At 41.6% G+C, this 22,405-nt stretch overlaps 2 protein-coding genes across 3 annotated transcripts in view; one reads left to right on the top strand and one right to left on the bottom strand.

The window, feature by feature from the left end:
• Nucleotides 1–21: 21 nt before the first annotated feature.
• On the top strand, nucleotides 22–3,182 carry rhbdd3 (rhomboid domain containing 3). Its single transcript, XM_004544598.6, has 5 exons — nucleotides 22–1,043; nucleotides 1,126–1,509; nucleotides 1,734–1,860; nucleotides 1,958–2,212; nucleotides 2,779–3,182. The coding sequence occupies exons 1-5, from the start codon at nucleotides 881–883 to the stop codon at nucleotides 2,942–2,944; spliced, it is 1,095 nt and encodes a 364-aa protein (XP_004544655.1). The 5' UTR covers nucleotides 22–880; the 3' UTR covers nucleotides 2,945–3,182.
• A 16-nt stretch (nucleotides 3,183–3,198) lies between these two features.
• emid1 (EMI domain containing 1) overlaps nucleotides 3,199–22,405 on the bottom strand; it is a 55,698-nt gene continuing 36,491 nt past the window's right edge. Inside the window, exons 4-16 of one of the 2 annotated variants that reach the window (XM_023155435.3) lie at nucleotides 17,737–17,826; nucleotides 17,089–17,150; nucleotides 16,838–16,970; nucleotides 15,691–15,735; nucleotides 15,493–15,600; nucleotides 13,343–13,468; nucleotides 10,923–11,012; nucleotides 8,918–8,970; nucleotides 8,750–8,812; nucleotides 7,756–7,800; nucleotides 7,514–7,558; nucleotides 5,454–5,538; nucleotides 3,199–4,487 (exon numbers count right to left, since the gene is read on the bottom strand). In XM_023155435.3, the coding sequence (XP_023011203.1) occupies nucleotides 4,354–4,487; nucleotides 5,454–5,538; nucleotides 7,514–7,558; nucleotides 7,756–7,800; nucleotides 8,750–8,812; nucleotides 8,918–8,970; nucleotides 10,923–11,012; nucleotides 13,343–13,468; nucleotides 15,493–15,600; nucleotides 15,691–15,735; nucleotides 16,838–16,970; nucleotides 17,089–17,150; nucleotides 17,737–17,826 (1,079 nt within the window). In that variant the 3' untranslated portion in view covers nucleotides 3,199–4,353. Of the gene's footprint in view, nucleotides 4,488–5,193; nucleotides 5,285–5,453; nucleotides 5,539–7,513; nucleotides 7,559–7,755; nucleotides 7,801–8,749; nucleotides 8,813–8,917; nucleotides 8,971–10,922; nucleotides 11,013–13,342; nucleotides 13,469–15,492; nucleotides 15,601–15,690; nucleotides 15,736–16,837; nucleotides 16,971–17,088; nucleotides 17,151–17,736; nucleotides 17,827–22,405 lie in introns of both variants that reach the window. The other variant, XM_004544601.5, reaches the window with a different exon arrangement.

Genomic DNA, 22,405 nt, shown 5'->3' with positions numbered 1-22,405 from the left:
CGAGAGCATTACAGATTAGATACACAAATCGACACGTACGTTTACAATAATAGCCGCATAGTCTGTGCTTTTAAATTTTAAACAACATAAAAAAAAATGCTGATTTGTAAATATTCGGAAGTCAACGTGATTTAGGGAGGGGTTATACAAGAAGTAAAATAAATACCTGTTTTTCAAGTATCCTTATGACTTAGCGTGATTATACCCACTCTGGGTAATAGATCGTAACTAGACCAGTTCTCGTGGGCCACTTAAAAAAAATCTTTATAGAACAATTTTCATATATTTGTTTCCATCTCTTCTGCCCTCTTGGCCAGATCTTAAAAAATGTCTTTGAAAACAGTTCATTCAAATAATAATCTAAATCCTGCTGGTGGTTGACGGCTTGCTAGCAGTATGTCCAGCAGGTGGGGGTAGTGCATCTTTATGCTATTGTTTTACTGCGAAGAAAAAGACGTAACGCGGAAGTTTGCTTTCATTTTCTGAATATTTTCACACTGGAGATTTGTTTATAATTGTAGGACTTTATTAGTTATGCTTTGATTATTCTTTTTTTCCTTAAAATATTTCATCACATACGCTTTGAGGATATGGCTATTTTATATACGATCAGAAGAAATTAGAGGTTGTCGTACTAGTTAGATATTTCATGTCTTTTGGTGGAATTTCTGCAGGCACTAACCTCAGTTTGAAGGATCTTTGACGGGCTGTCTTAATGCTGTGAGGACAATAATGGGTTCAGTTTAATGCCACAAACTATTTTTCGTGTTATGCAAACCAGCATATGTTTGTTTACCAATATTATGCCACTATAGCAAAAAAACAAACCCTCCAAAAAGTGAGTAGAGAAACTACAGCTGATCGTGAATAATCGTGAATAATGCTGGACTGTATGTCGTCAGTGCGGTTCTGGTTTGGATCAGGTCGTCCTGGCTTCTGCCTGGGGACCTCTTTATTGGTAACACTCATGCTACTGATGTATGCTGGGGGCATCCAGGCAAGTCTCAGTGTTGGTCCAGGAGGAGACTTCCCGAGGTTCACAGGTAACCCTTTTTTTGAGTTCAGATCTCACAGACAAGAATTGGTAAAAATCAAAACATATGCATGACCTCTTCCCCTCCTCAGATGTGTTCCTGTATGCTCTCAGCCATGATGAGCTGCCCTCTCTGCTGGTCAGTGTAGCTCTGGTGCTGCTGCTTGGATCTTGTCAGGAGCGCCGCTGGGGGACACTCGCCTTACTCGTCCTCTCCACCCTGACAATCATCGCACTACCTTTTCTTTACACCCTGCTCCTCTTTATTGGTGGGGGTGAGGCGAGCCGGATCTTTGGCTTCTCTGCCGTCCAGCTTGCTTTATTTACAGCACAGTGTCGACAGGTGACACAGAGGAGGGTGCTGAGATGTCTGCCTGTCTGGTTTCTCCCGTGGCTTTTTCTGCTGATTGGTCTGCTGCTGCTGCCCGGGACACCAGCTCTGCTTCACTTCTGTGCAATATGCATTGGGCACAACTGTATCCTACCCCGATTTTGCAATTGTTTGAAACCAAAAGCATTATATTGTGATTTATAGAGAAACAATTTTACTTGTTTTTTGACTTATTAGGACTTTTACTATTAGCTCACTTTTCTCTTATTTTTCTTGAACTCTCAATTTGTTTCTCCAGGTTTAAATCTTTGATGATGTTCATTTCCATATTCATAAGTCTTTCTATATAATACTTAATGTATCGCTCAGATCATCAGCCCTTTATCGGGATGTTACAGGAGCTGGAGGAGTCCAGAGTCTTGGATTTCATCCCTGACTGGATGTATGTTTCCACCACAGCCAGGTTAAGGTTGCCTAGCTACGCTACCTCACACAGGTGTGACTCATTTCGTTCACATCACAAGTCTCAATGAACATTCATTGGTCTTAACCTGTGTTTATTCTGAACATTTTAACCTCGTGTGTTGTCACAGATCTCAACCAGTTTCTCAGACGATACCCGTAGATCAGTCAGCTGCTGTCCCAATGAACCAACCTTCTGCTTCAAACCACCGCTCATGGATTGAACCTTTGCCTGCCTGGATAATGGAGGAGTCTACTGTGACTGCTGAGGCAGAGGTGCTGGAGGAGCAGATGCTTAGAGCGGGGATACTGGCCTCATTACAGGATGCTCCCGATGATCCTGGTGCAAAAGTGGAGGTTCCTAAATCATCGGTTTCCTCTTTGCGGTTAGTAATAACTTAATATCTTGAATTTTATGTCAGTATGCAGATGTGTGTGTATGTATTTTTTTTTTTTTTAAACCTAGTACTACTCGATTTTCTCATAGAATACTGTGGAAAAGTCTTGAGACATCCCTCTTTGTTTTTACAGTGTGCTTCCAGACTTTCTTTTAAGTTGTCTTGAGCAATGTTTAAAGGTCTTCTGACATTGGCTGCTTTTCCCTGTATTTTCTATTTAATCCAGGAATGGCTTTTCTTTTTTCTTGTTTTTTTTAAACCATTTAACACCGACCTATCAATCATTCGAGCATATAAAAGGTTGTGCTTAGACACTTTGTTACTAGCAGCCCGTCACAAAAATACATTATTTGTCATTTGCTCAATTTTTTTGCTTGAATCTTTGAAAACTCCCTAAGAAAACACAGTTTGACAAATATAAAATAGTTTTGCACCAATGAGGTGATTCCCAAAAGCTATTAGCTGAAAACTTAGCACGGTGCGCAGCGTCGTGAGTGGTGGCTCAAGACTTTTGCACAGTACTTTATATATACTTACACAAAGTTTCCTCCTAGTCTTCAGCAGCTGGAGAAGATGGGCTTCCCCACAGAAAAAGCTGTTGTGGCTCTAGCAGCATCAAAACAGCTAGATGGCGCCATCTCCTTGCTTATAGAAGACAGCATCGGAGAACAAGCTGTGGTGGTATCTAAGGGGAAGAGCCCACTGCCACCAAACACCTAACTCGCCTCACAAGTCTGGACCGAAGTTATGCTTGGGTTTTGCTGAGCTTCAGTATGTTCCCCATGGGTTAATTGAAAAACTATTTTATTGATAACAACAATTACAGCCGTGAGTGTAGATGCAGAGTTTAGATTTTCTGTATATGCAAAGATAAATGTATGGTGGAAAGAGTGGATGTCATTTTATTTATCAAAGTGTTTAATGAATACTGGTGTCATGTAAAAAAGAGAAAAAAATAAAATAAAAAAATAAAAAACAGTGGACATTATTTTATTACACCGATCATCTAGACAGGATTATATTAACACTGTAAAACATTTTGCAAGAAAAAAGTTAAAAGTATGAAATGGTTACACAACAGCATACAAAATAAACTACAGTTCATTTTAAATAGTTTCACAATAAATGCAGAAAAAAAAAGTCTTTTCATCATAACAGTATAAGCAGTTTACCAGCACAACAGTGGTAAAAGTATATTCAAGTTAACGTAACAGTTTTGCCATTTTCTCCATATGTGTGTGTGTGTGTGTGTGTGTGTGTGTGTGTGTGTGCTAAAGATCATGAAATATCCTGTGAGGTCTGTTTTCCTTTCAACATGTTTCCAGATTGCAACATCATTTATGGCTGTTTCTAAATATGTGGAGGCTTAAACAAGATGCAAATGTTTGTGCACGTTTACCAAGTTTAAATGTCGAAACGCTTTATCAGTACATACTTTAGAGGAGGAGGGGAGGGACCAGAACAGTACAAATCACCGTTATCAGCACTTATCTCAGTTAGTGAACGGATCACTTAATCTTTTTAGTGCACTACATAACATTGAGTTAAACAATATGATAGAAGCATAACAAATTACATACTATAGGAGGAGTTTTGTTTGTGTAGTCGTGTCCCGCAAACTGTACAGACTCCATGTGCTTAAATAATGAATTCTGTTTAGGTTGCAGTTATATTGTGAAAGCAACAAAAACTCAAATCCAGTCACTTTTCTCACATCTGACTTCTCTTTCACATGATTACTCTAAATGACCTTTATTCTCCAGGACCGTTTGTAGCTCGAGGAGCACCACAGAAGATTCAGATTTTTTCATCATCCTAATTGTGAGGCTTGGAGTTCTGTAGCCAAACAAATGAAAAACAGAAAGAGCAGCTGGAAGTATTGTGTAAAGGTAAATTGTTTGGTTATGGCGATGGATGGGGTTCGAACTAGTTCTCAGGTTCCCGATGGAGCAGGGCATTGTCGAGTACCAGTGGAGTTTCCCTGAGGTGTCCCCCATCCTATATTAGATGATACAGCCCAGAGAGGGTGTCAGTTAACGTCTAACTCTGTTGAGTGTTGATGAAACTTATAGGAGGGGAAGTCAAGCCTCTCCCCCCGCCTGTGATCCTCAGGGTGAGCCAGGGGGTGGCTACTTTCCTCGAACCTTGGTGTCGGAGGACAGAGGAGAAGCAAGTCGATGTGGAATTGAACCTGATCGCTTATCTCTGTAGAAACTAGGGGAGGATGTGCCAAACGGTCCATCCCCAGACCCTAGATCAGGCTCTGTTGAAGAAAGACAGCAGTTGGAACGGCACTTCCGTCTCCACCAGTATGTGTGCACTTTGTAGTCCTAATCCAAACCTATAAGTGGATTCTTAACTTGTTTTAGGCAAGCTGCAGCTGACTAATATGTTGTTGACTAATATGCTTTGTGTGTTTCTTATAAACTTGTTGGAAAAATGTCCATCTTAATTTTCCAGCACCCTTCAAATGGTCCAGAATGAGTCCAAAAGATGAGCTAATTTAAAAAAGAAGAGCACCAATTCATCACACTGGAAAAGCCAAAACCAGTGACAGTTTGGCACATTTTTATTTTCAATCATTTTATTGTCAGGGTGTAGACCTCTGAGTCTTTCTACTTCACTATGAAACAAGCTGATAATTCTTTAATATTAGGTAAATATTTATATTTTTTAATTATTATTGGTGCTCAGAAGTGTACCAAGTGAGACAAACTTAAAGTTGTGAGAAGAGAAAAATCCACAAACATCTATAAGTAAAACCTTGGCAGAAGATTGTAGGCTCACATGTGTCATAGTACCAAAACAGCTTATTTAAAGGATTGCATTTCTTAAAACACATCTACAACAACATTTCGTAGTTCAGTTACTGATTATCAGAATTTGCTTTTAGCTTCTAACACTTTAGATCTTGTCAAGAAGGTAAGTGGGGGCCAGCAGTTCTGCGGGTGAGGATGTCTCAGCGTTACCTGGCCAGATGATAGCCTCCAGCAGTGTCACCCTGCGAGTCAGAAGCTCAAGGTCTGCCTGCAAGTTGTGGAACATCTGCAAGCTAATGTCCTATCAGAGAGCAGTGACAGGGGGGGACTGTGTGAGGGTGTGGAAACACGAGCCCGAGTCCTGGGGCTGCTCGTGACTGTTCCCACCCCTCGGTAGGTAGAGTGGGGGTTTGAGTCGCCCACCTTTGACCCCTGCCTAAAGCTGACCCTGCCGCAGGCCTCCTACTCACCATGAATACCGATCATAGTCTCGAGGATTAAAACCCTCTCGGCTAAGATCTTCAGCGCCTCTCTGATCTGATGTATTCCGTCCCCCTGTGAAGATAGATACAGCCGTCAAGGTAAGGAGCACAAGCTAAAGAACTGCTCGCCAAGGTGCAAGTCATTTTTCTCAACACAGTCCAGCAGTTAGAAGGTTAAAACAGTCCACACATCTGCCCAGCACTGTCAGATATTATCCATTCCCTGTATTTATCTACGCCGCCCTCATTCTCGGAGCATGCTTCCATATATAGTCAGTCTCTGCCATGCTGGGCTGGGCAACATCAGCATGCACATTATGGACCTGCATCATGCTGGTGACATAACACTGTTCCAGGATATGCATTTGATCATGCCATCTGCATCTTTTTGTCAGGCAGCAGTTCAGCCAGGAAAATATGTTTGCTTTAGCGCTACAGTTTCATTCTTAGCACTGTAACCCACCATCACCTGACAGAATGAAGCCAGACTAGATTTACTCTCAAGTCTGTTGTCTTTTGTTAAAGGATGAGCTAACAATTCACGAGTCATACCTTCAAACAGAACACAAGTAGATGAAAAAGAAATATAGAGCATACAGAGACAGCTAAAAGTGTAGACATCACAAAAGAGAGCGTGCAGACAATAGCTGATGATTTGGGTGATTCCCACTACAAAATGCAGCAATTAATACAACCTTATGTTTAAAGAAAAAAGGCAAAGTTATTATAAACAATGTAACTTTAGAGATGGCAGCAGCATTTCTGATTCAGATTAAACTATGTCAGATTTGGGACAAAGGACGTTGTTATTAAGACACTGATGGTCTCCAGAGAACAAATTCTAGTTTGTGAATCATCTCCTGAATGAGCTGGAGGCGAGCATTTGTCGTTTTAGTAAAATATCTTAGCATTATTGGTTAATCGCCATGATGCTCGATACAGGTTTTCAAAATCCCCTCAGGATGAGTCTTGATCCTCTGACCGTTCATCCTGCATCACAATCACGTCATAAGTTTAATCTATCAATAAGCCGCACCTCCTAAAAATCAGTAAACATATTATGCTTGTTGGCTTTAATGCAGCCTCACAGACACTCTTTGGAAGTTTACATCTACTTTGCCTTTTTTCTGTTTTTAACCGCACTCTGTTATTAGTCATTAGATATACTTTTAGTTGATTAACACATCCAGATAAGAGAATAGTTTATTCAGTATAGCAATTTAGGACAAATTCATGCAAGGTTGCATTGGGGGAGAAAAGGGGATAGCTGTATCCACTCCACTCACACCACATCAACACCTCTAAACCAACACCACCCACCACTGACACATATGGAGTGATTTGGCATATACATTTCGCACATTTCTTCTGTGAGTCACTGAATATTCGATAGTCTGTGAAATCAGTTTGTTTTAATTCACATGGAATAATAAAGAATTTTGCCTTTAAAAGGACATGACCGCATCGAGCTGTTCTCTTGGTATGTTTTTGTATTTTTAGATGTATATGCCAAAGTCAGATGCTGAAAAGATGACTGTGAAAGGTAGCCATGGGGACAGCAGCTTGCAGAGGGAGCTTTAGGGTCAAGAGGACAGCAGTCCAGAGCACACCCCGAGGACCAAACAAAAACACGTTAACGTACAAACACACACAGATCAAACGATACAGTCATATATGATCAAACATAAACAACAAAGTAAAGCAGAGACCACGTGACAATCAACAGTCTGAAAAGTCTGAGCCTGAGAGAAAAAAAGATGCTGCTCAATCACCACTTTGTGGTCAATCACCACCACAAATATGGTGACTGCAAACAGATCAAAGCATAAACTGAGAACTTGGCTACACAGTGAAGAGATGATGACATGAATAAAAATATCTTACATTTGGATTGCTCTTGTAAAATGAGAAACAAGTGAAAGAAATGTAAGGATTAAGCATACGTTTCATGCCTAATATTAAAACTTTTGAAACCTCCTGACTACGACTTCTTGTTCAGGCTGTGTGTCACCATTTGAACTGTGAACTACCAGCAGCTGGCATCTTACCGGCAATCCCTTCTCTCCCGGTTCTCCTTTTGGTCCTGGCGCTCCCTGTGAAGAAATGTTAACAGAAAAATTGGTGTGATGCAGCAGTTCACATCAAAAGAAAGAGCACATTCTCTCTCTGATTGCAGCTTTGTTGGTCAATGTGGTTTACAGTGCTGCTGGTGAATGTAGTTTATACTAAAATAACCCAATATGACAGGGTGTTGATATTCTCCCCTTTTCCACATGCAGAGGTGGCTTACCGGCTCGCCGCTCAAGCCCCTCTCTCCTGGGTAACCTGAAGGTCCCTGAAAAATCAAAGACTTGTGTCATTAAGTTGTCAAACAAAGAAAAAACAGCTAAATCTTTCGAAAGAGTCCCTTAAAAAAACCAAAAAAACAAACTAAAGCTTTTTCCCCTTCGATAGTTCTCATTAACATTATGGTTGTGAAAAAGAAAGTACATCCTCTCTCACCTCTAAGGTTTTACATATTAGAGCATAGCAGAAAAAAAAATCATCATTGTATAGTCCTGATTACATTCTATCACTATTTATGTAACAAAAACAAATCCAAATTCAGAAGCAAGACAAAACCGAGAAGCGAAGAAAATCTGAAACAGAATGGCTGGAAGAGAAAAGAATCGTTGTGTTGCAATGAACCAGACAAAGTCAAAAACCTGATTCAGATGCTGTGACGGGGCCTTAAGAGAGCTGTGCATCAACAAAATAACAGTGAGCCAAAATTCTTCACGCTGATTACAGTTGCTTCAAGTTATTACTGCTAAAAGTGGTTCAAGTAGTTTCTGAATGATGGGGATTATGATGAGGAACACATAACCATGAAGATAAAATGTTAATTCTTTGTGTTTTTAATATTTATATTATTATCATTATTGCAAGAGAAGAACGCACAAAGTGACATATTTATGGGTTGATCGTTGTATGAGATATAAAAGTCTGAAGACATTAAGCACCGCACATATAAATCTAAATAAACATGTACTTGCTTATTGAATCATCTGATTGTCTTGCATATATTATGTTCTTTAACTGCATTGAGAACATGTTAATAAATATTAATAATAAACTAATATTGTCTTACTGTACCGCACTGCACTACATGTGCTTTTTTACTTTTCTCTGAATATGTCTACAAACTTGTCTTTTAGCTAAGCTTTTTATATTTTCAAAAATGTAATTAACATGCGCTGTGCCTCCATCCAACAAATCAATAATCTAAGCCAAAGTTTACTCACTCTCTCCCCACGTTCTCCCTTTGGCCCCACGGGGCCCTGCGTTCCAGGCACTCCAGGTTTTCCCTGTTTTGAGGCAGAGAGGAAATTGAAAATGACACAGATAAATTTGTACAAAAACAAATCTAATGCAGCGACTATCGTGCACTGCTGTGCTGTGAGCAAACTTACATTTTGTCCTGCTGGACCAGGAGGTCCTACCGGGCCTTTAGGACCTGGGGGACCTGAAAAACAGATTAAAAGATTTATATTAGCACAAGAGTTTTGTGTTTTACACCTTTTTAACCTGACATAGTGACACACAGAACCTGTAGGTGTTCATAAGTTTATGTTATCAAAGCCTTTATCTTCAAAATGGAGAAGAAAGATCAGTGGAGATTATGAAAAGCATATTAAAAGAAATAAATATAAAAAGCATCACTGACAGGCATCAGTATATACAGTTAGGTCCATAAAAATATGGACAGAGACAATCATTGACTTTTAAATGAAACAACTCAGATGCAGTTAAAGTGCAGACTTCCAGCTTTAATTCAGTTTGTTGAATAAAAAGATTGCATAAAAATGTGAGGAACTAAAGCATTTCTAACTCAATCCCTTCATTATAGGGGCTCAAAGTAATTGGACATATTTAATAACTGAAAGCTCAGTCATTCATCAATGACAGCCTGAAGTCTAGAACTCATGGACATCACCATGATGCTGGGATTCCTCCTTTTTCATGTCCTGCCAGGCCTTTACTGCAGTAGCTTTAAGTTTCTGTTTGTTTGTTTGTGGGCCTTTCTGTCCGAAGTTTCATCTTCAACAAATGAAATGTATGCCTAATTTCTTTAAGATCAGGTGACTGACTTGGGCATTCAACAATATTCCACTTCTTTGCTTTAATAAACTCCTGGGTTGCTTTGGATGTCACGCAGTCTTCGTGCAGTCTTCTCTGTATGGTAGACTTGGATATCAAAATGTCTGCCTCCTGGATAGTGTTGTTCACTTGTTGTTGTGAAGGAGTTTATCATTACCCTGCAAATAATTCTGCAATCATCCACCACTATTGTCTTCTGTGGAAGTCCAGGTCTTTTTGCATTGCTGAGTTCACCAGTGCTTTCTCTCTTTCTCATTATGTACCAAACTATAGATTTTGCCTCTCCTGCCATTGTGGCAGTTTTTCGGATAGGTTTTTCTGTTTTCGCAGCTTAAGGATGGCTTGTGCAGCCTGCATGGAGAGCTTTGGCTGCATATACCCTTAAAGCGTCTACACATTTTGTCCATGTCCATTATATAAGTATAATTAGAATTATTATTAGAATTATAGAATGTTTCAGAAAACAGGTAGAAAACCAAAACTTGTGTCAGTGTCCAAACTGTACACAATAAAAATATAATAACACAGAAAAAGATCATAACACAGTGAGATACTGCACAAGATGTTTGTTCATTCAAACTGTAAGACATGCAAAGGGGCTGTTTTCATTTTGCATATTTGAGTTTGTTTAGAGTGTATACAGAGTTGTGACCACACCTAAGTGTAGTCATCAGTGTGTGGACTTGTTTTTGAAGGATATTTCTTTCTTTCTGGACATCTGGTTAGGAATGAAAAACATTTACTGCCTGTAACATTGCACCAGTTTGGTAGTGGCTCAGTGATGAGCTGAGGAGGTATATCCATGGAGGGATGTACAGACCTCTACAGGCTAGGCAACAACACCCTGAATGCCATTAGGTATCAGGATGAAATCCTATGACCCACTGTCAGACCCTACACTGACACAGTGATTCCCGGGTTCCTCCTGGTGTACTACAATGACCTCATGTAGGGGAAGTATGCAGGCAGTTCGGAGAGGATAAAAGAATAAAAGAACTGATACCATTGACTGAGCCCTGCACACTGGCCTGACCTAAACCTAAATGTTTTTTGTCCCACGTTGCACCTCAGTGATCCCCTGGTGCAGAAGACGGGGGAGATCCCCCAGGACCTCGTCTGTCTTCTCATTAGCAGCCGCAGTGTTTTCAGGCATGCATACAAGCACGTGGGGGGCCATACAAACTACTATTGTTGATATTTTGGCAAAATCTACTAACCTGCTGCATAATTTTTCACTTTGATTTTTGTGGTGTCTTTGAATTCAGTCCTGTAGTTTAATATTTTTTAATAAAGCTGTTAAGAGTGTTTAATGCTCACCAATAGGTCCCGGAGGCCCCTGAGGTCCTGGAACAGGTATCCCTCGAGAGTCGTGGAAGGTGTTGGTGAAGAAAGGGTCTTTTCCACGATCTGGAAGTTGAAACAGAAAATGCACGTGTGTTTAAAGGAAAGCAGAAGCTATTGGTAAAGTTAAAATGAGTTCCTTTAAGCAGAAAAAAAATCCACTTTTGTAGCTTCACCATCTAAACAAACTCTTAAAATACCATTAATTTATTTTCCTCAGTTATAATACTGAGTTGAATTTATTTGTCATGCGTTTCATTCTATAAAAGGAGACTTGTGATATGAGTAACATCATCTGTCCTCCCAATGAGCTCCACAGAACAAATTATATTTTGGTTATATTTCCATATGGTGCTGTTTTTGATTAGGTTCTAATTTGGTAGCCAAGCTCGATAAGCGAGCCATATTTTGCCTGTGCCAAATAAGAAATTGGTCATTCACCAACATTTCATAAAGAAGCAAAATGGCAAAATATCTCATAATAAGAAACATGAACTTCTTGATCCAACTACATGCACCCTGTTAGGCATCTTAGTGGATGGTTAAGTTTTTGTGTGACAAATCAGCCTTACCTCTAGAGGGCAGTGTACTCCAATAAACAGTCAAACTCAATCTCACGACTTCACCAGGGCAGTAAAATATACTAAACTGTAGTTTGATACGTATAAAAGTTCAACATGACATAACAAAAAAGTTTCCACTGTTGAACAGCACTGACTGTGCATGCACAGCCACATGTGTTCGAAGAGGAAGGGCCAGTTGAAGAGGGTGGTTCATGTGTGAATGTTAGAGGAAATGTACGTTTGTTGGGTCATTTTATACTGTCAGGAAACACAGGTCCAATCACAGCATGAGGCCTCAGGAGAATTAGAGAGAAGGTGGAGGAAGAGAACCCAGAAACATCCTTCAGCTGCCTGATTCTTGTTGCACACCACTAAAAAAAATCAGGGCTGCTTTTTTGTATCTGATACTCTTCATTTCCTGCTTACAACAAACTGGAATCTGTGGCTTGACGTAACATGAAAATCTGCTCGACCACTAACAAACACTGAGGTCATGCTTTTAAACAGTCCTGTTCTTAAGTACTACGTGTTGGCCGCTGGTTTAGGAACCCTCTCCAGTCCTGCAGACGGGAATTCCAACATCCTGATGCAGATGTCGAAGCCAAATAATCCAGTGTTTTCCAAAGGAAGCTCTGCACAGAACCCCCGTCTTATGTTCCCTGCTGTTACTTTGATGTGAAAGAAATGACCCACAGTTTCGGAAATAATCATGCCAACCTCTAGCCTGCGTCTCCACACAGGAACCCGGAGCCTGCAAACGGGTGTGCTGCATATTTTGTTTTTACCACTGAACCCATGTATAAAACCCGCCTGTGTGCTGACCTTGGAAGAGCTGGTGTGGGCCCCCATCTGTCTGTCACCCCCTCCACCCCCACCTCTTCCCTCAGCTGCCTGAGCGACCTACATCTGGAAGCTGTTGAGTGACATCAGGGGTGGACAGGTTCTCATCCCAGCATGTGAAGTCTGTGTCAATCTCTCTGTCTCTGACTCCATTTAACACTCTTTGATTCTGTCCTACTTGGCTGGTAGACAACAAGGAGCAAGTAGCAGTTAAAGGATTAACGTCATCTTGCCTGTTTCCTATTCTCTTTGTTTCTTTTGTAAGGCTGCTATAGACACGTGAACATTAGTTTAAAGAGTCAAGCTGGAAGTCTTTAAAATTGATGTCACCCTGCCTGAATCTGTGTGCGTACACAAGCTGATTTTGTTTGGACGTGGAGTAACACTGACTGGTTTGGCTCAAAAACACACCAATTCATGCGAGAAGGTGGTGACATCTGACATGGACCTATTTACCATTTGGACATCTAGGTCCGTTAATAATAGGTTATGAAAAGTCATAACTGGAACCAAAGTAAAAGAGCAGAACCAATTTTTATAAACAAAAAGGAATAAAGTCACATTTAAATGGAATATACAGCAAATCAAGCGGAAGTGGGCTGTTTTTAAAAAGTCCTAACAGCTGACGTCCTTTGAGATGGAGATGCTTTAGTTTGACAATAAAGAGACTGAAAATAAAAAATAAATTGGGGTTTATGGAGTTAAATAGAAGTGTTGTACCCCAAATCCCCATCTTTGCTTGAGGCTGACAGCTGATGGCTACATTACTAGGTAGTAGCACAGCAGTTAACAGCAGTTAAGCGAAAAGGTGTAAAAAAAGTTTAGAATAAAAAAATATTTTTTTACTAGTTCTACTAAACTGAATTTGAACTTTGCTCCTTAACAGCGTGAAATGATTCGATTTATCAAAAACCTAAATGGGTATTTTAAATGTTTGTAGTGAATTAGTGTCATAATAACTACATGAGGTCTCTTAGTTGCGCAGGGTCTTACTGTGGTCTGGTTCTGGGATGCGGGCACTGGCTGGTGCTGGGGAACCTGCAGGGCCCGGAGGCCCCGGTGGGCCAGGCGGGCCTGGAAGGCCTCTCCCTCCTGGCAGTCCTGTTGGACCACGGGGGCCTGGGAGTAGGCATGACAGAAAAATCACCATGGTGACAGACGTTCTGTACAGCAGGGATGTGTCACAGCGAAATAAGACCTGAGTTTCCTCTGAAGAGGCACAGCTCATGGCAGAATGATAAATGACTGTGGCTTATGTGACGACAAGAGGACAAACAACAGAGAGGAAAAAGATTAGATAAAGTGTTGAGTGATGCAACATAGTGTCTCTTAGGAGTGAGTGTGTGTCTGTGTCTACATGTGGAGTAAGATCAGGAGCTAGACTGAACAGGAGAGGTGTATAAACTTTCTTTTGTCTATAGTTAACTAGAAGATGGTCTTTAATTTACCAGTGCTGGCATCTTTACAATGGGAAATTCAAATAAACACAATAAACTCTGCAAAGTGTTGCTTGGACTGGTTCACAGTAAATTAAATGCTCTCTACATACACAAAAATGGCAAATCTGTAAGTGCGCATAAGCAAAAGGGACCCTCGTCACCCCCAAGCGTTATTTTGAAGATGGAAAAAAGCACCACAGTGACATCTGACCTCATTGTTTGGATTCCTCTGAGGTCAGGCTGTATGCTGAACACAACCTCTCGCCCTCCACCACCTTTTTTGTATATATACTAAATGACATTTCATTATTTACAGATTTTCAGCATAATATATTGCATCTGATTTGACATTTTTACTGATCGCAGTAAAGAAACAGCAGCAAAACCAGCTGCTTTGGCTACTTCATGAAGATCGCAAGCTGCAAGATGCAGCACAGTGTTCAGAGGGCCAGAAAAAGCAGCTCTTTAAAGCCTTTGTGACATATTAGGGAAAACAATTTCAGTTTTTCTTCTAGGATAATGGTTCCCCAGAGCAACTATGGGATGATATGGCAAAATATTAGTCAGCATTTTAATACGACTCTCCTGTAAGTTATCAGGGCTCGTATCATATCATACAACATCACTTCTCCTAACTACAGCTGTTCACTTTTGATTTTTCCCACAACCTCTGGCTTAAGAAACATATTTATCTACATTTAGCATGACACTGGATGCATTCCAGGCCTGTGTTTATCTTTCTCTTTGAGTGTTAAAAAAACAAAAATAAAAATCAGTACAGTAAAATAAGAAAACCACAGCGCTGCTTTTGGATACCTATGAAGTAATGGAGATAGAAAAACACCAACACCAAAGGGGCATATGGAAATCATAAGGCTCTGGGATTTCGTATACGTATCGCTTGTGTTCATTTCAATTGAAGTCACATGGTGGGTTTGTAGTTCAGCGTTTGCTCCAAATCTCATCTTTACCCAGCAGCAGGCAGAGAGCAGGGGTCACATGTTAGCCTGAGAGGAGAGGCACTCCCTTCACGATCCACAGCAGAGGAATAACAGCTTATAGCAAGAGCAGATGTTGTGACACACTTATAGACCGCCATTTACTTTATTCATTATTCAAGTCACAGCTGCCTCCGGATTTACGTTTTTCCCCGCAGGTCATTTATTATTTGTACATAACAACTGAACTCTGAATCTGTGGAACAGATTTATGATCCCGTGTCTGTTCTGGCTGCCGACCATGAAAAGCAACACATGTTGGGGAGTTTATATACAGTCAGAAAACAAATACTTTGCTACTTTGCTTCTGGAGCATGCACTTTTTAGAAACCTATGATTTTCAAAGCCAACCAGCAAAATACTCAAATTCCAGTAAGTTACCAGCAGGCCTCAAGGGGGGTTGGATTGTCCCAGCATTTAGTGCTGGAGGGTCTGCACGCCGACTGAGAGGTTTGAGGGAAAGACAAACGCTCTGGATATGGACATCACAGGTCAGGAGGAGATACTCTCCTGTTGTTTTCATAGCCCTTTGGCCTCTTGTTAGCCATTGTTCCACAGACAATAGTGACTAGATAGGCAATAACTAAACAGCTGATCTGACATACCCTCTCTCTTAGTGGCACACATGCAACTTTACAACAGGACGAGGTTTATTTGTTACTCTTATCTCTGCTAACAAAGACCTTTTCCTTGAGTCCACCGTTACCTGCTGGTCCAGGGGATCCTTTTGATCCAGGGGCTCCAGACGGGCCCCTTGCCCCGGCCCCACCTCGAGGCCCAATAGGACCTGGCAGCCCTTGAGACCCTGGCTTCCCTAAGAGAAGGAAACAGCCATGAGTAATCGCAAAGCCCTAACTGGTTTACATCTTAAGTAGTTTTACATCAACTGAAAGTTACAATTTACCATCTCTGCCAGGAAGCCCATCTCTTCCCTTTTCACCCTGAGGACCTGAAATTAAAACAGGAGAGGTTTGATAAAAACAATCCAAGTATAATCCACCAAAGGATGAGGTGCAAACAGTCACAGGAAGAATGTGTCATTGTGTTTATAGGTCAGTATTAGGGCTCATTAAATGTTTTAGCTAGAAAATAAAACATTTTTAAAGTGCCAATTTTATATACATTTTAAAGGGATAGTTAATTCTAACACAGGAAACTGATTTCCCTTACCTAGGCAACTCTTGGGGTTTATGTAAAGCTTTGGTTGTAGTGATTTTGGGAATACTTTATTAAAAGGAAGCAATTTTACACATCAGATTTCATTTGCAGCTCTTCCATTATTGGAAACAGTCGTATAAAACCTGCAGAGAACAGCGTAAAGACATTAAATGATTTCATTTATATCAGAATCTATTAAGGTCTTATTCAGCAGAACCTCCACCAGAACAGTTAAGCAACACCCCACACATAGTGGTGCTGAAGAACAGGAAGAATGAGGAAAATCTAAACCAAGCCTTCACTATGCATTACATAAGAGTGCACTTTGGCCTGAAGGTGGCACCAGAGGAAAACTCACAGGGTGCTGGTTTAGAAATGGTTTATCCTGTGGGGAGAAGGAACTGGTTCAGAAAGATGTTTTATATTTCTGATTTACAAATGGATCAGGGAGCTTTTTCTTTGACACAGGGAGCAGTGGATGAGCACTGGGGAGTAACTCAGCCAGAGCGGTAGACCAAACAGCACTCAATTTCTCCAGGTTTGTCTCATTTAAGACAAATAAAAGTCTTTAATTTGAAAGTCCAGTAAATCAAATCTTTCTCTTGCTGATGGTATAACAACACTGATGACTGCGTCTTTAGCTGCAGCCAGTGCTGGGCTCAACTCCAGGAAAGGAGAGGACGCTCACAGAGCTGAAAGAGAGCTGCACTCTGACTTTTGTTAAAGGAAATAAGTGCGTGTGCATTGGGTGAAACAGGATACGAGCAGAGGTGTGCAGGTAGCGAGCAGGAAAAGCTGCAAGGAATGATTTCTGACTTAATTATTAAACGTAAACGTTGACGGAACTAAATGGAAATGCCTAAACTTGACACGTGAGAGCAGGATACACCTACCTGCAGGTCCCTGCTCACCAGGAGCTCCCTGAGCGGGCACAGCCCCCATCAGTAACGAGGTCTCTGGAGCAATTCCCACTTTACCCTGAAGGTGGCGATGCGATATGGAGGCCGGAGCTGTGAGTAATTGGACCTGGTGCAGGAAAACATAAAACAAGCGCAGGTAATTAAAACAATACGATTGTTTAATGTAGGCCAGTCACGTTCCTCAGCGTTTCACATGCTGCGTCTGAACAAGTAAAAGTCTTCACCTTCTCCTCCAGCGTGTTCAGCCTGTCGCTCATAGCAGTGATTCGACTGCAGTTGAGACAATCTGAAAAACAGATTTTAGTTGGAGGAATCAGACATGTAAAGATGTGGCATACCTACTTTTAGGATTAGGCTTAAACTTTTTCTTTGATAAAGCTTATAGTGAGAGCTGGATCAGGTGACCCTGAATCATCCCCAATTATGCTTCCAAAGGCTCAAGCTGCTGGTTGACCTCACATGATCCACTGAGCACTGCTCTTTTACTCTTTTCACTCCCCGTGTGATGAAATGTCATTAGCTTTGTGCCTTCTTTCTCCTGCGGTTTGTTCTTTGTCCTCTATAGGTATCATGTGCAATGTGCTGACCCCATCACCCTGCTATTGATTGTTATTGTTATATCTTTGTTTTCCACCCTGGGCCTGGTTGTGAGGTTTTTACCTCCTAAACGGGAGCTGTTGTCTTCCCTCTGTTACCAACTAAATTACCAAGTTCTTACTTAAACCATCTCCCTACCTTTGTACCTAAAAGATCTTTTCCTCACTGTGTTATGCATCCTGAGATTAATTTTGTTGTGGTTTGGCATTACAAGAATAAAACTGAGATGAGAATTGCCGTCTAGTCAAAATAATATCGTATTCACAGTTACTTACTGGAGATTGCTTCTCCCGTGCGTGCAGGTGGCCGGCGTAGAGTAGATGGTTTTCTTAATGCCTCTTGAGCTACAAGCCGGTTTCCTGCATCTGTTTAAACCAAAAGACAAAGTGGAATAAATGTCAGTTCTGTGTTTTGCATTTGAAGTTTTTATAATTTCCTGAGCTTGACAACATAATATTTAGATCCCAAAAGGTTAATTCTGTTCATCTGGACGTAGCATTTTCAGTGGGAAACGTTTCGCCACTCATCCCAGTGACTTCTTCAGTCTCAGCTGACTGCAGGTTTCCCCAACCTTATAAGCAGTACCTTTGCACAAAGGTGGTTAGTGAGTGTATTTTCTAGTTTACCAGTGGCATTAGAGCTAAAATGATTGCTTGGGAAAGAAAAGGAAACCATACATCATCATCTGGTTTAAGTAAAGAGACTAAGACAGGAGTAGGCAACTCCAGGCCTCAAGTGCCGGTGTCCTGCAGATTTTAGATGCATCCTTGATCCAACATGGCTGATTCAAATTGCTAAATTACCTACTCACCATCTCTTGAAGTTCTCCAGAGGCCTGGTAATGAACTAATCATTTGATTCAGGTATGTTGGCCCAGGGTGAGATCTAAAACCTGCAGGACACCAGTGCTTGAGGCCTGGAGTTGTCTAACCCTGGACTAGGACAACGCTCATCTCTGATTCTCACCGCCAAACTGTAGGATTCAGCATTCAATTTTGTGTTTAACCTAATGTCATCACTCCTAGAATTCAGTTACAGACTGTGTTGTGGGTTCTATCAAGATGTTTCACATACATGAAATTGAAAATGACCTCTGTGCTGTTTCTGTCCTCCAGGTGAGCCAGACAGAGCTCAGAAAGGGAAATTAACAGTGACAGTTGCAGCTCTTGTATGTGTTACATTTCCAAAGAACAAACACTGTGCTGCATTTCAGCTGAATTGTTTTGCTTTTGCCTCGTTCCTTTAAGGAGGATAGCATCGCAAGGCCTGGGAAAGAGGGCGTGTGAAGACAAACAATAGTTTCCTTGTTGAAAAAGAATGGGGCAGTCTCGGTCCGCATTCTGTTTTGCCTTCATTTTATGAAGTGTGGGAGTTTGTGTCCCAGGGTTGTAGATGATTTGAATGGGCAGACCTCTGTGGAAATGCTAGACTGACTCCATTGTCTGGCCTGGGCTGGCTGTGGTTGGCCCAGGTGCTCCTGATACAAACAAGAGGCTGGGTTCAGCACCTCATTAGCCACCAGGAAGCATGCCTTTCCATTCAGTGGCCAGCGGCCACAGTCGACGCCAAGTACTACACTGAACGAAGCCATGAAATAGCACCTGCAACACAGAGGTGAAGTAGGACAACGGCATTTTTCTTAAACAGCTTCGCGTTTTGTAGCATCGAGATGTCATAATCTGTCTCTATGCACTGCAGGCCCGAAAAAGGAAAATAGAGCGCTTACTGTCATGAAGGAAGAATGAACGTTTTGAAACCTGAGACGTAAAAAGCATAATGAGTTCAGATATTACCCAAAGAGGGGAGAGTGAAAGGGCAAAAGAGGAGTATGAAAAGTACACAGAGCACATGGTTTAGGGTAAAGTGAGACTGCTCCAATAATACCCCGGCCCCGCCTCTCCTCGACCTCTGTGCTCATGATTTCACTGTTTTGGGTTCTGGGTATTTCTCAGAGGATTACAAGTGTAGATGGATTCAAATCATGTAATGTTATGGCATGACCTCCGGATTGTAGAAAACTCCTCCATGCTTCAGTAACAGCATAAACCTTGCACAGAGACGAGGACATTTCGATGTCTGCTTCACTCTTCTGCAGCGTACTTCAGTCTACACGGAGGAAGGCAGAGGAGACAAAGAGACGTGTCTATGTGCATGCACATCCTGCAGGCTTTTCTCTGTGAAGCCCACTTCATATAGATGGCTGCATTCAATTACAAAGGTAGGAGGTGGGGGTGGGGGGGGGGGGGGGCTCAGGATAAGAAATCTAGCTCTCCCTCCTCCCCTCCTGACAGCGCGTCTTTTCCCTCTAAAGTAAAGAACATTCAAGCGCCAAGATCCCCTCACCCACACTCGAGCTATTGTATGAAGCATTATGCCGGCTTTGGCACAAGAACTATAGCCTCCCACACACCTCTTGCACACTTTCTCTGTCTCTCGGTCTTGCAACAACAAATATTGAAATCTTCAAGACCCCTTTTTTTCTTTAGCATCCCCTCAGACAGTATCACTTTACTACAAAGCCTGTGGCGTGCACGCATGCAGACCTGAAGAGTGAGGATGACTGGGATGCCCCAAGAGTGCCTCCATCGCTCTGCTGGCCAACAATAACTTCATCACAGTTAATGAGTGGCCCCTGATGGACACGGTTCATCGTATCCCCTATTTGTTTGAGCTTACTGGGCTAATTGCCCCAGTGAGAGGGGGATCAAAAAATGTGTGAACGCATCTGATCTTTTTACCCCGTGTTGCACTGGGTTCCAATCAGTGACAGACTCAGAGTTCTTCATTAGAGAAAGACCCCTGCAGAGAATTCAGCAGACCAGAGGCTGACATCAGCCAGCACTTGTTAAGCTTTTCTCTCTTTTGCACAGAAATCTCACACAGAGTTGAGTGAGTTTACAAACCCTTTCTGGATTTTCTTTGATGCTTCTGGTGCAATAATCTCCGAGGAACATGAGGGAGAGATGAGCAAAGGTCACAAAGAGAAGGTTATCTTTTCCCATTTTAAAGTGAGGGTGCATTTTCGAGAACGAGCAAAAGGATCGAGGCAAAAGTGTTACAACTTTTAATGAGGGTTCTGAAAAACAAATCAGTTATTCGACCTAATCTGACATTTATTATGGAGTTCTGAAGTTATCCAAAAGTCAAAGGGAGATTCTGCGCACACATTTAAGCATGCGGCCGGTGGCTAAGGCTAGACCATTGAAACTGCATGCTTAAATCCAGGCAATAAGTCTGCCAAGCCGCACATGCAACCTTGTAAACATCGGTTGAAACCCTAACAGACTTTCTTTCCCTCTTGTATTTCCTCTGCCTCACGCCACCGCAAACAAAACAAAAAACAACACTGGAGCTGAACTAATCGTGTTGTGCTCTTTGCATCTTATATCCAAACTCTCCAACAGAAACAAAACGCACTAACATTTAGTTATGCATGTGGTTTAAATATGTCGGTCACTGCATTTGGATTTTACTGACAGAAAGTATGTTTAAAATAGTCTAAAACAAAAGTAAGACACATTGAAGCAGACAGAAGGAGAGTGAGTGGGAACTTGCCAGGGTAACAGACTGCTTTGTGAGCCAACAGTAGAGACACGCTTACTGTATGCCAAGTGCAAACGGGGCCAAAAGGGGAAAGACCTGAAACTGAACTGGTTTTTCAGTAAAATTGAAAAGTTAAGAGAATGCAGCTTTTCAATTTGGATCCCAGAAAAGCATTAAAAACTTGTTTTACTGTAACACCTTTTTTTGTGGTCGCAGCTTTATTAAAAACTTATTTTTATTACTTGAAACTGAGTCGGCGCCAAATGCACAATGAACAGGGCTTTAGTAGAATCTCTATGATCTAAGGTGTGTGTGTGTGTGTGTGTGTGTGTGTGTGTGTGTGTGTGTGTGTGTGTGTGTGAGCTCTTATGTAGCATTTTCTCTGTGTGAGTGTGAAAGAGACACACACACAGGGCTCTGTTATTAATGGACCAAGGTCATTCCTTCAGTGATACTCTCCCTGTGAAAATAAACTTGATGCTAAGAGGCCAGTTAGCCCTGCCAACCAGAGCCTTTAAACACACATCTCACACCCAGCTGCACTGACTGCCTGATCCTGGAAGCTCATAACCTCCCGAGGTTTATTTGTTTTCCACAGTTTGCGGACTGACTACCTCTATGAACGTACGAGTGAAGCATTCGCAGTTTTGTCAGCAGATGGTGGATGAAAATACGAAGATATGCCTGAGGAGCCTTTAAAGGGTTGTCCGTACTGTTTCCCTGCATCCTGCTGTCATGCATCAAAGTTGGACGTTCCTGTTAGGAGATACAGTCCACGGTGTGGAGGCAGCTGTGAACAAAAAACATCAAAACGCACACACAAACACACGCGCTCACACTGGAGCGAGCAGACACAGCAGAGTACAAGGTCCTGATCCGATCCATCTCTGTCTGGTCAATTAGCTGAGCTCAGCGCTGCAGCATCATTAGTGACTAGGCGCTGACAGCCGGCCGGGGGAGGCGTTTGTCTCTGTCTCTGACCCCGGACAGACTGAAGACTGCCGCCTTCAGATAAACACACTCACACACCATCGACCCGCAGAGAACACTGACTCCTAGAAATAAGTCAAGTTAAACAAGGTGGCTGCTCAGAACATATGTTTGCTGAGCAAGCAGTTTCTTTTGTCTATTCTGAGACATTAATCTGATATGGATTCATTCATGCTCTTCTTCCACTTCCACTACCTCTAATGCTCCTTTCCCCCAAAAAACTATATTCAGTATTTGTGACTTCTGAACATCAAAAAATATACAAAAGACACAAAAATGTGAAACTATAAACTGAGAGATATGAAGGAGAGACAAACATTTGATCCAAATCTTAATATTAATCTTCCTGTAAGGAGACACATCCACATTAAATATACTTTTGTTGTCCTTGCCAATATTAAATGCTGTATT

Source organism: Maylandia zebra, linkage group LG12 (genome assembly GCF_041146795.1).
Source record: "Maylandia zebra isolate NMK-2024a linkage group LG12, Mzebra_GT3a, whole genome shotgun sequence".
Lineage (NCBI taxonomy): Eukaryota > Metazoa > Chordata > Actinopteri > Cichliformes > Cichlidae > Maylandia > Maylandia zebra.
Note: the sequence above shows the minus strand (reverse complement) of the source record. Positions and strands in the feature narration are given on the sequence as shown.

What these genes read in the sequence shown, in the direction of transcription:
- rhbdd3 (XM_004544598.6), top strand. Translation starts at nt 881, where the DNA reads ATGCTGGACTGTATGTCGTCAGTGCGGTTCTGGTTTGGATCAGGTCGT. An exon ending in AGCTACGCTACCTCACACAG is followed by an intron (nt 1,861 to 1,957) that starts GTGTGACTCATT and finishes GTGTTGTCACAG; the next exon opens with ATCTCAACCAGTTTCTCAGA. An exon ending in TCATCGGTTTCCTCTTTGCG is followed by an intron (nt 2,213 to 2,778) that starts GTTAGTAATAAC and finishes GTTTCCTCCTAG; the next exon opens with TCTTCAGCAGCTGGAGAAGA.